Here is a 12,219-nt window from a genome sequence, read left to right as displayed (position 1 = left end):
ATAAGAATAATGGGTTATGCCAGACTAACCTATATCCTCTTGGCAGGGTTACTAGATTGGAACGCTGCTGAGATGGTTTAATGGATTTTTTCCAAAGCATTTCAGAAAGTCTTACATCATATTCCTCTATATAAGAGCGAGAGTGAATCATTCATTAAGGGTTTGATGTTTACTTGAAAAGTGGTCTCGGAGGCATATACATGACCTTATCCTACCTAACATTTTTACCTTTGACCTACATAAAGACAGCATGTTTATCAAATGTGAAGAAAACATAAAAAATGAGAATATGTTGGATAACAGGAAGCAAAAGGATCTCAGCAGGCCAGACTCAGTAAGTCGAGCCTAATAAGGGGAAGATTAATTGGGATATTTAAAGCCTTACACTTGAATTAGGAAAAAAAAAACTAGTATAAGATGAGAGAGATATAATTAAATATCACTTCTTAAAAAAGAAATCCCAGAATTTGAGGGAACTACAAATTTGATGAGCCAGTAGAAGAGGCAAATGTGATCTGAGCTGCCATAGAAGAGGTGAGTCCGCCCTCCTTTGGAATATCGAGTTCAGTTCTGGCACCACAACTGATGAAGGGCATACATAAAATGTTCAATGTTCAGGGAACAGGGAAGGGCCTCAGTTCAATTCATGAGGATGGGTTGAAGGAACTTGGGTATACTAAACCTCGAGAAGGGTAGAAGAGGGACCAAGAAGCAGAATTGGTCACCATCTTTGAGAAGTTTTAAAGGGCTGTTGTGCAAGAGAGGGCTTAGGTTTCTTCTATTTGGCCCCAAATACAGAACTTGGAACAATAGGTAGAAGTTATAGGGAAGCAGATTTGGTCTTAATTGGAAAGAAAAGCTTTCTAACAATTAGAATTCTTGGCTTGGGAGGTGGTGCCTTCACCAGATGACTTCTAGCTGTCACCAGCAGAGGTTAGAATAGCTCTTGTTAAGGATGCTGTAGAAGGGTTTTTGTCCAGCTACAAACTGGCCTACATGAGATATATGGTCATTTCTGACTCTTGAGAATTTACAGAACAATGGATATGGAATCAGAACACTCACTACCTTATGATGAAGTTGGAAGAGTCATTTCTACTTTTTAGAACCTCCTATAATTCCCCTATAAAATGAAGGGTTTGACTAGATCGTCTCCAATTCAATTATTAATTTATAATTAATTATAATTGTGTTATAATTAATTATAATATTTTATAATATAAAATGACAAAATTTTATATAATTTACTATGATAATAAAAATATAAATTAATAAATTAAATGCATTCAAAAGATTGCATCTTTTAAATACTTAATCCTGGATGCTCTTCTGCCTTGGAACCAAAAACGTAGTACCAATTCTAAGATGGAAAGTAAGGGTTTTTAAACAAATCACATGAAAAAAATGGCAAATGATAAAAAAAATGTTTAGAATGAAACACTAAGTAGTGAGTTGTAAACAGTACTATTCAGATATCTAAAGAAGGGAGAGCTCAGTATGGTCAGGGAAATCTTCTGTAGTTATATAAATCAAGTCATTTAATAAATAGCTACTGGGTGCCAGACATTGTGCTAGGAACAAGAGATACAAAGACAGAAATGAAATAGCCCCTGCCCTCGAGAAGCTTATATTCTGTCATGTTGACAAATAATTATATAAAATATATCACAAATAAATGCAAGATTTTTCTTTTTGAGGACAGGCAACTGGGGAGAAGTGTCAGGAAAGGCCTCATGTAAGAGGTGGTCAGCTGTAAAGAAAATTAAGTATTCTAAAATGTAGATGTGAAGAGGAAAGTACATTTCTGGCATGGGGAGAGCCAGCCTTGCAAAGGCAAAGAGAAGCGAGACGGGATCTCATGCTCAAGACTCAGCTCAATTCCCACCACCTCTAGGAGGCTTTTCTGGGTTCCAGCCCATCCCATTCTGCTCTGTTCTGCCATTGTCTTCTGTGATTAAGGTCCGTTTATGCTGTATTTATCTTGTATGCACCATGCACCCTGTCTCCCTTATTAGAGGGTGAGGATGTGGCAAAGAACATGTTTTTGCCTTTATTTTACAGGATTGTGCTAGAATGTATGTACGAGGGGTCAGGAATACATTGCTGGTGGAGGAACCATGAGAAGAAGCCATCTGGATGGCTGGTAGGGTGCATGACGAGGGAATGATGGACCTAGAAAGGCAGGCTGGTTTTGATCCTGAGCAGAGGTGTCTGTATTTGATCCCTCTGAGCCACTGTAGGGAGCCAATGGAGTGTACTGAGCCGGGGAGTGGGGGACCAGGGCTTTAGGAAAGCCATTTGGGCACCTGTATGACAATGGATGGGAGATGGAAGAGAGAAGGGTCTGTGAAAGGTGGCAGAAGCTGTGGATAGGGGGAAATGATCCAGGTAGAGCAGACACACTGGGCAACGGAGGCGGGGGGCAAGAGAATGAGGAGCCACGGATGATGCTGAGGAAAATGGCGGGGCCTTTGCCAAAATGAGGGACGTCTGGGGAGCAGGTAATGGGTTCTGTTTTGGTCCTGTTGAGTTTGAGCTGCTTAAGGGACATCCCAACCCAATAGGTCCCTGCAATGGAAGTCGGATGTACCGGATTCAGCCTGGTGGAGAGGAGGAAATTGGAGGGACGTCCCCACTCTCCCCTTTCCTCAGGCTGTCACAGAAGAAGGTCGGAGACTGCCATTGACCTCTCCTCCCAGGAGCATGCACAGGGAGGCCACCTTACCTTGGCACAGCTGCATGGCCGAGGCTGCCAACACCACTAACCCAGCGGAAGACAGAGGTCTCTGGGCTTAAGCATCCAGCCGCACCTGAATGGAAGAAGAACAGCCAATCACACAGCGGGGCAGGGATGCCAAGGCAAGAAAGTGTCAGGAACATCGCCCGGGTGCCACTGCTGACCTAAGCACAAGGCCTTTCTGGGGCTCCGCTTCCCCCTCTGAAAAATAGGGATAATCCCATTATCTGCCTCGGCTCCTGAGGAACGCAGGCAGCTTATACTTATTCCATGATTTGGGGGTTTCAGGAAAGACTCTCCCATTCTAACGTAAGTCTATCCCTACTGCCTTGCCCAGGCCCGCCACACCGAGTGCCTTTCTTAGTCATGGAAGCCGTCATTTGGCAGGCTGGCAAATGAATAAAACAAAAGGCCCTTAGCTTGCCATTCAAGATTTCCCACACTCTACTGTCACCGCCTCCGTTTTAATCTGTATTACTTCTCTGCACGTCCTCCAAACTCCAGACAATCAGACTGTCCTCTCTCTCACACACACACACACACACACACACACACACACACACACACACACGCCCTCTCATGCCAGGGATGCCCACCTGCCCCTTCTTCCCCCACCTCTCTGATGTCCTCTGTTAAAAGCCCTCCTTCAAGGGCCATCTCCTCCAGGAAGCCTTCCCAAATCACCCCCAGGCAGTAGCACCCTCTTCGTCGTTGGACTTGGCATTCTTGGTACTCGTATGCGGGTGTTTAGCGAGTATCGGTGATTCGGTTTGGCTATTTAACCCCCTGCTAGCCTGGGAACTTCTTCCTGGGCTGTAGCCTTGCTGACCTTTTTCTTTTCCCCACAACAGAGCACGAAGCTCCACAGCTAGATGCCCCAGTGACTCAATACATAGTGAACTGGACTTTCAGTTATGCTGATTAACTGAAATTTCTGGCCAGCTCCTAGAATCCCTACTGAGTGCTCTCTCGTGACCAGGGCATAAACCGGAGGTGCCCAGTGAAGGTCCTGGCCGGTCGCTGGGATGCGTGTTTTTCCCCGTCTACGGTTCAGAAGGAGAAGGTACGGCGACTCTGGGCCTCCTAGACGGAACCATCCGTGCTGCTCTTTCCGAGGCTCTTGGAGTGACGAGCTCACGCCATTTGGTTTTCACAATGAGCCGGCAGGACTCCGGCAGCCCGAGTCCCTTAACTGGGGCACAGACACCTTCTAAGACGTCATTATTGGGTCACAGAGGGGCTGCTGTCTACACTGTTCACAGGTCCTTCTTCCCAGCCCGGGATCAGGAAGAGTGTAGACAGAGCTCATCTGTGTTTGAGAGAAGGCTCTACGCCAAACGGAGATATGTAAATGGCACGGTTACACGGCTTCAGAACAGGCGAGGACCAAATCCCCACAAGCGGGCCCGACCGGCTCAGTGAGAGTCCCAGGAGCGGAGCCTTTTGATTAGGATGCTTTATCGGATCTGAAGTGGGCAGAAACTAGGGAGGGTAAGTAATAACAGTTAGTACTCCTCGAGTCCTTTTAAGGTTTACTGCCCATAGAGCATGTCCTTTCATCCCACTGGATCCTGGGCTTCAGAAGATGATGACGGCTTAGAGTGTTGGATCAAATCTATTAGGATAAAATTTGATGGTGACAAAAGTCCAGTTTTACCCTTCGGTTAAAAAAAAAAAAGGACTTCCCAAGTGTAAGATGGAGAAGCAGCTAGAGAGCCATCTGTCTGGAAAAGACCTTAGACTGCAAGTTCAGTCAATAGGAATCAGCGGTGTGATATGGTGGCCACAAAGCGAATGTCATCTTAGGCAGCAGCAAGAGGGAAAGCTGCCATGTTTGCCCTACTTGGCTGATGCTCCTTCTCAGCCTCTTGACTGCTCATCGCTGACTTCTTGCCTCCCAAGTGGGAGCATCTTCCAAGGCTCTATCCTGGGCTTTCTTCCTTCTCATTCTTTGTTCTCTTGGTCATTCCATCGGCTCTCATGGGTCCAATGACCTCTTTGCTGCCAATTCCAAATCCGTATCTATCCCCTCCCTGGAATGAGTGCACGCCAGATATCTACCTGAATATCCTACATATATGTCGAATTCAACGTGTCCACCACAGAACTTGATCCCCACCCCCAATGAGTACTTCCTCCGCCATGGCCATCCCTGCAATCCGCTGGCTTTGCCATCATTCCTGCCTCTCCCGTCCATTCAGTGGCTGAGGTGGGTTGGCACCTTCTCCACATCTCCTCAGCTCAGGTCGCCGCTCTCCAGGCTTCTTCCTCCCTCCTTTTCTAATCCAGCCCATGTGGCCAAGTGGATGCTCCTACAATACCTAACCATGTCACTCTTCTATGCTAATATCTTCTGAGGCTCCCTATGGCTTCCAGGAAACTACGAACCCCTCAGGCCAGCCCCGAATCCACACTCTGAATCCCAGGGGCCATGCCAACCTGGCTTGCTATTTCCCATTCCATCTGCTGCTTCTGTGCCTTTAGTGTGCATGATGGCCCGCCCCTGGCACACGTTCCCTCCTCGCCTTTGCCATACAGACATCATTCATGCCCTCCCTCCTCCAGGAGGCCTTCCCTGATGCCCCATGACCAGAGTCCTCTTTTGCTCAACATTATTTTACATTTATTCACACCCATGTCGTCCCTCTGCTCTCCCACAAACATAAGTGTGACTGCAGGGGCTGCTTTATTCTTGCCTTTGCATCCTTTGCACTGGACCTTCCACAGAGCAAGGGCTTCATGTGGGCAGCCTTTGGCTACCAAGAATTCCACTGGCAGACCTGGAAGGCACCTTAAGAATCATCTCCTTTGATCCCAAGTTCAGTGACCTCCCTAAGGTGATGATCACAAAACAGCAAGTAAAGCAGAACCACAACCCAGCAGGGACAACAGCGTGGCATAATGGAGTCACAAGGCCCATTTCCCCCTATTTTACTGACGTGTAAAGGCCCTCACTCTGGCACAGCATTCTCGGGGCACCTGAATAAAGCAAGGTCATGGACTGAACACCCAGGCTTTGAGAAGAAAAAAAAGAATCTGTCCCACAACCAACAACTATACCTGCTGGCTCCTCCGGCCAACGCCATCACAGGGAGAATCCAATGAGAGGGAGGCGGGCATCGCCCCTGCCAGGAAAGGGCCTCAAAGGGCAGGTACTCAAAGGGAAGACACCAGAGGAGAGGGTGGCCCGATGGCTCCCTGGTCAGGACTTCTGGGCATTACACCCTCTCCCAGAGGAACCCCTAGGTGGAGGCAGCTACAAAGGAACTCCAACACCACACAAGAAGCCCCTGGAGCAAATCGTCAGTTCTCACAGGCTGCTTCCTTGAAGTCATCCTGACCCCCACCTCCCCAGTCATGCCAGAACCTTCTTTCTTCAAGTGAAATCCAACCCCCAGACACTGTAACGTGGGGGTGGGGATGATCTCCACTACTACTTAGTGACGCTCCCCTTGCCAAAGCCGCCATGCTATTTAAAAGATCTGGAGCTGGAATGGTCCGGGGGCTGTTTTCTTGTTCCTGTTTCATCCCCTCATTTGCCTTAGGCCTGGAGAGAGGAAATGACATAAAACTCATTCCCTCCGATAGTCTACAGCCTGGATGGGGTAGATTCACAGGGCCAAGGTATTCCCTTTCCGGCTGCTAGTCTGCTTGCCTTCCCATCCTGCTTCATGAAGAGATGCCCTAGGGAGCAAGGAAATCTGGCAGCCTTGGGATGACACCACTCATCTCAGCCTGGAACCCAAGGGTGGCTCCAGCATTTGTTCCTGTGAGAGGATGAGTCCAAGATTCCCAATCCTTTCAGGCTGCCTTGGCCTTCCTCCCAAATGCACAATAGGGCTCAAATACGGCAATGAAAAAAAGTGCCAAAATGACTCGAGCTCTTCATATAATTAAATTAAGATGTCACTTAACCATAAGAGCTTTTGCAACTTGTGTGTGTTGGGCAGTAAGACCACCCACAGTTTAATTCCCAATTAACCTAATGAAAAGCACAACCACCAGCAGCTTAGCCTTAGAATAGTCTTTAAACTCCCTTATTGGTAAAAATCGAGCTGACTTTACCTGCAGACGTGTCCTTTTTATGCCTCTTCTTCTTGTTGAAATGGAGATTGTCTAGGTTCTGTTTGGGTACCCTTAGAAATTATTCTAATCAAAATGATTTCCTAAGAGGTACTGATAGAGTTTAGCATCCACATTCACCTCTGCAGACGCACATGTTTTGGAAATACTGCTGGGAAGCCAGGGTCTGCAATTGGTTTGAAATAACCAGAGCAAGCCTCTTACAGCAACAATTTAAATTTTATTCTCTTTACTTGAATGTGCAATATTTTCAGCAGTTTCCAAAATGTGAACATATGTCTAAATTAAATATTTTCTCTATTCGATGGGCACAGCTACATGTATGTTAGGGCTCCAGGCTTCACCCATCATAGCCCTCCTAGTTTTGAGGATGGCGATGACACAGGACTTGAATGGTTAGACAATGACAGAGCTTCTGCCCATCAGGCTGTTTTGTTCTGTCTGGCAACGTGCAGGCAAAAGCTGATGGAAACAGAAAGAAGCCCATACACACAAGCAGTGGATGAGAGTGCAAAACACTTCACTGAGAATGCCTTCCAATATGATGGAGTCCTCTCAGTGGTGCTATTGGCCGATTCCATCCTTCTCAATGAGTGGGGTGGAGGGGAGGGGAGGGTCCTTCCAGTTTCTTGGGTGAGCCTCTGGTTGAAACTCACCTAACAATCTACCCAGTCAAGCACCTCTGCTTGGTAAGGCCAGCTCATGAACCCCAGAGCCTGCTTTAAGGTCATCTTAAAAAGTGGTGGGCCTGTGCAGGGCCTACCTTCTCCAAGTCACCTGCAGAGGGTAGGCAGGATTCCTGCCTCAGCCCTATCCTCTTCCACCCTTCTCTCCATTCTGGTTCCACCAGCTAGGAGGTGTTAACATTTCCCTTTCCTGCCTGAACCACATCAACATCCCAAATTCAAAATGGCAGCCAACATAATGGCATCACCCTACTCTGCCCTCTGGCCTTAAATGGTCCATTGTCATCTCCCCTAGCACTTGTTCTATTATACAGTTATAAAGCTAGTGCCTCCCAGAGTCACATTCCAGCTGACTCAAACAGTCAGTAATTTTTTTTCCAGGCATGTTGCATAGTAGGGATTTCCAAAACCAAAGGCATTTTATTCATAAGTGGGGTGTGGGAATATGGGGAAGGGGAGAGAAGGTATCAAAACATTTAAGATTTGATAATGAGCTAAAAAATATTGCTATATTTATAGTTCATTACACCTGAGCACATTTCTTGGTTCTGGAAACATACCACATGTGAAATCATTTCTTTTGGGCCATGCCGTCTTATAATATGGTATGAAGTAAGGTTCCCTTTGATGCCCTGGTTGGAAGGGCTTAATACAAAAGATTCTGAAGGCTAGGAGATGACTAATTAAATGACTACCTGTTTGGTGGATTTTGAATTCAGTATTGAAGTTCTGCTCTGTATTCCCCATAGACAATGGCTGGCAGCTTTTCATATTAATCCTATTCTCTATAAAGAATAAATTTGCCAATATAAAGGAGAAAGGGGTGAGGGTCAGGGAGGAAGAATGTATTTGAAATTAGTTGAAGAAAGCTGTTCAGTCCTGGTAATAAGAAACCCCACAAATAAATCAGGTAACATTGGAAAATAAGGGACATCCCTTGATAATAAATACATTGAATTTACTTCTGCATCATTCTACCTAGCCCCCAATATATTATATTTCTTGATATTTTCCATAGGAAAAAAAGTAAGTAGTTAACATTGTGTGGTTTCATTAAAACTTATTTTGATTGAATTATCTGCTTTAAATATTTGGAACTTAATAAATTTTTCCTTCCAACAAGATCTGATTTGTCAGGCTATCATCCTCCAAGTAGATTTTTAACACGAAATTAAGTCCCACCTTTCTAACAGATGCTCAGTTATACACAACCAAATTTAATACAGCAGATAAAAGGAGTTTCTGCTTCATACCTCCAAGATAAACAACAGTGTGTATGTTGGCTGGGCTCATCTTTCTGTATGTGTTTAGATATAGTCAAAAGCAAATTTCTTTCCATGGACTTAAGCTATATTGCCTCAGGGTCTGTTTGCTTGTATTAGTGTGACTCATAAAATTAATTCCGCCAGAGAAAAAAGGGCAAGGTCAATTACTTTCTCAAATAGGCAAACATAGTTTTAATTGGGGGAAAAGTTCTAAATCACACGTTCTTCAAAAATCATTAATATAATCATGGGGCAATTTAAATATTTCAGTCAATAGGAATGTTCAGTTCCCATTCTCTCTCTGTATATATATATATATATATATATGGCTTTTTTTTAATTAGAAAGTATTGAACAAATGTCAAGGAGCCCAAAAATCCAAGAGCCTTCTTTCTTCAAACTTTGCCAATATTCAAAAATATTATGGCTTTTCACAGCCACTTATCGTTGACTTTTTTTGGAGAAAGCATGTCAGTCAAGTAAAAAAAACAAAACTAACAGAGGAGAAGTTATTTCTCTGCCTTAAGGCTACTGTTAAAATTAAAAGAAGGAAAAACACCAAACCCCCCACATAATACTTAATAGTGTCCCCTGCAAAACCATGTACCTCCATCATTGTCTACTGTTGCCACACACAGGAAAACATCATGAGTCCTGATTTGATAAAGATGTTTCTCTGTGAGGGGAGAAGAAAAGCTTGACATTAACCATTAAAAGGTTTGAGTTTTTCTTTTTTTAGATCTTTAAAGGACAAAACTTCCCTCCTCCAAATGCCAAAATAGCTCAAGGGTCAGCTAATATCACTTGTGTACCAAATAAGACAGGGAATCTTTCAGTAGGAAAGTGACTGTAGGTAGAATGAAATGGGTCTTACGGTCACCACCAAGAGTCAATTTTGTAAGTTTTTAAGGCAGTCGCAGTCTGAATCTTCCTCAGTTTATAAAAATACAGAGCTTGTAAGAGGAGGGCCTTATGTGTTCTGGAAACCAATTAAATGTTGTTTCAGGGTGTATTATTATGAGATAAAAGTAAAAAAAACAAGGTGCTCTAAGGAAGGCTTTCTTCTTCCTGAAAACTTTGGAAAACAGATTATAATACTACTCTCATTTAAACTGTCAAACATATAAAAGAACTAACTGGGGTTTGAGGTTTAGGACCAAACTCACTACCACAGCAGGAATGAGTAGGAGTAGCCATGAAGAACATACTTTGACTCAAATAGAGGAAAAGTTAGTATACTCCTCAATCAAATATACCACGGATGCTTACAGATAAAAACAATAAAACAATAAAAAAATAAAATGCCACAACTCCAAACCAGGCCAGTAAAGCCTTCCTAGGTTCACTTTGATTTAAGTGACTTAGCTATAATGTGGCCATGAAGAGAAGTATGGTCCAAGTAAGATGGAATGGAATTATGCTGATAAGCAGTCAGACTGATCACCCTTCTACCCCCCAAAATCTCAAATCATTTATAAACAATTATTGTGTCCAGTCTTTGTAGATAACCTCTTTGGCTCATGACTTTGGTGCTGGCTTTTAAGAGAGTCCAAACTTCTAGTTTACTCCTCAAACCATACAAAACAAAATGAGAATATGCCTATGGTTACATTGGATCAGACCCGAAATGTGTAAATATGTGGGTGATAAGAAGCAGTATAGGAAACAGCAAAGTTTGCTCTTTCCCTAAAGGTGCTCAGAAAAAGTGTAATAAAGGGTAAAATATAACAAGGACACTAGGAAGTAAGGCAGACCTATCCTAAAGAAGTGGGATCACCTAGGTACTGGTGGGGTCTTTGTGGGCACCCATACCCTGAGAAAGAAAACTGATCGTTAATTCAGAAATCAAACCTAACAGAAGGAGACAAAGCCCCAATACTGAGAGTGTTTGAGATGTTAACTCAACAGACCAAGGAAGCGGATTCTTGGCCAAAGGTAACGGCTGCATATATCCAAAAGGACACTTGCCCCTACTGTTTAAGAGTAACAGAATAAGTCAGCTACTAGGGAGCTGGAGGGGTTAGGAAGTTATCTTTGCCTAAAACAAAACTAGTGCATAAAAGAATATTGAGAGCAGCTGCTATGTACTAGAAAAGTTCTATTAACTTCTGGTTGTGTGTGTGTGAGTGTGTGTGTGTGTGTTCTTGTGAGCTATGGGGGAAATGATTCTGAATGATCTGAATGGAATATTCTGAACACAACTCAAAGGTTACAAATGTGTCAACACAGAAAGCAGGTGACATGCTGAACCAAAATGTGATTTGACTTAACTGTTAAGATGGATGAAAAATGAAGGTGAGAAGATGCACCCAGGGAGAAAGCAGGGACAATATAGGAGCAGTAGAGACATTCAGTAGAGTGGCTTTTGATCATTTCAAAGTACAGCACATCATGCAGCACAGATTTTACAATTGTACATACTTTTTACATGGATATAGAAATCTTTAAGTTAAAATTAATCTCTTTACTGATAGACTCAAATGTTAAATCCTGAGAAGAAAAAAAAGGAAAAATAAATCATGGCTGTGTGTGGGCCAGATCCCCTTCCCCTAACATCCCCACCATGCCACACATCACAGTCTACCAAAGTCCAAAGAGACAGGGAGTACATGCTGGGAGCGTTAATCATGGAAATGGGATTTCCTTTTCCTTTCAGCTTGAGAGAGACATTAGGAAACACTTTCTAAAGCTTGATTATACCAGATAATAGCTACATAAAAACGTGAAAGTGTCCAGTGTCTGTAACCTGCATGGAGGGAGTACTTTTGTCAAAGATAAAGGATCAGTTGCAACCTAGTGACAATGAACAGGTTGAACACTTAAAAAATATATATAAACACCTGGTTACTTTGCATTTAGTACTAGCCCATATCATACAGAGTTAACAAAAACAGCTGTTGTGGCTTTGCTTTTTGTTCTTGTAAAAACTCAGTCTCAATCCCCAATACGACCCAAGGTGTATGGATAACCCTTCATCATGGCCATCCCACTGCAAACAATCACTTCTGTAATAGTGTGAAAGAGATGCAAACACTGGCATAGGAGAATCATGAAACCCACAAATGCACTTTTTTGCTTGAACTCTCCCCTATCCCCAGCCATCCAGGGTGAAATCAAGTCTTCCTGTTTTTCCTTGTGTCCATACTGGACTCCAGCCCAAGCTGCCAATCCCCGCACTGTCCAGTTCCATGAGACTTTCAACAGGCTGCAATCTTGTGAACATTTTGCAAACAAGTCAGCAATCGGTGGTAGGGATTTCCTGGAGATGCTACCACCTCAAACACAGACTGAAAGGCCCTGCGATCTAGCTCCTCATCTATCTGGTGTCTGTAAAAGTCTATGGCCACCAGGCAGAAAAGATTAATGTCCACTTGTTCCGATTTCCCCATCCTGCTGATGATGTGTGGAAGGCTGGCAAACGAGTTAAGGGCACATTATTGGGGGGAAA

General features: G+C 43.8%; 2 protein-coding genes across 6 annotated transcripts in view; both read right to left on the bottom strand.

The window, feature by feature from the left end:
• The window catches only part of MSANTD1 (Myb/SANT DNA binding domain containing 1), a 77,522-nt gene extending 70,621 nt beyond the window's left edge, over window positions 1–6,901 (bottom strand). For 3 of the 4 annotated variants that reach the window (XM_007496811.3, XM_007496814.2, XM_007496816.3), the window contains exons 1-2: window positions 3,353–6,901; window positions 2,726–2,810 (exon numbers count right to left, since the gene is read on the bottom strand). In XM_007496811.3, coding sequence (XP_007496873.1) covers window positions 2,726–2,741 — 16 coding nt within the window. In that variant the 5' untranslated portion in view covers window positions 2,742–2,810; window positions 3,353–6,901. Of the gene's footprint in view, window positions 1–2,725; window positions 2,811–3,333 lie in introns of all 4 variants that reach the window. The other variant, XM_007496812.3, reaches the window with a different exon arrangement.
• A 119-nt stretch (window positions 6,902–7,020) lies between these two features.
• HTT (huntingtin) overlaps window positions 7,021–12,219 on the bottom strand; it is a 195,767-nt gene continuing 190,568 nt past the window's right edge. For both annotated transcript variants that reach the window (XM_001364825.5, XM_056802364.1), the window contains one exon: window positions 7,021–12,182. In XM_001364825.5, coding sequence (XP_001364862.1) covers window positions 11,969–12,182 — 214 coding nt within the window. In that variant the 3' untranslated portion in view covers window positions 7,021–11,968. The remainder of the gene's footprint in view (window positions 12,183–12,219) is intronic.

The sequence above is a fragment of the Monodelphis domestica genome, chromosome 6 (genome assembly GCF_027887165.1).
Source record: "Monodelphis domestica isolate mMonDom1 chromosome 6, mMonDom1.pri, whole genome shotgun sequence".
Classification (NCBI taxonomy): Eukaryota; Metazoa; Chordata; class Mammalia; order Didelphimorphia; family Didelphidae; genus Monodelphis; species Monodelphis domestica.
This window is presented reverse-complemented; position numbering and strand designations above follow the sequence as displayed.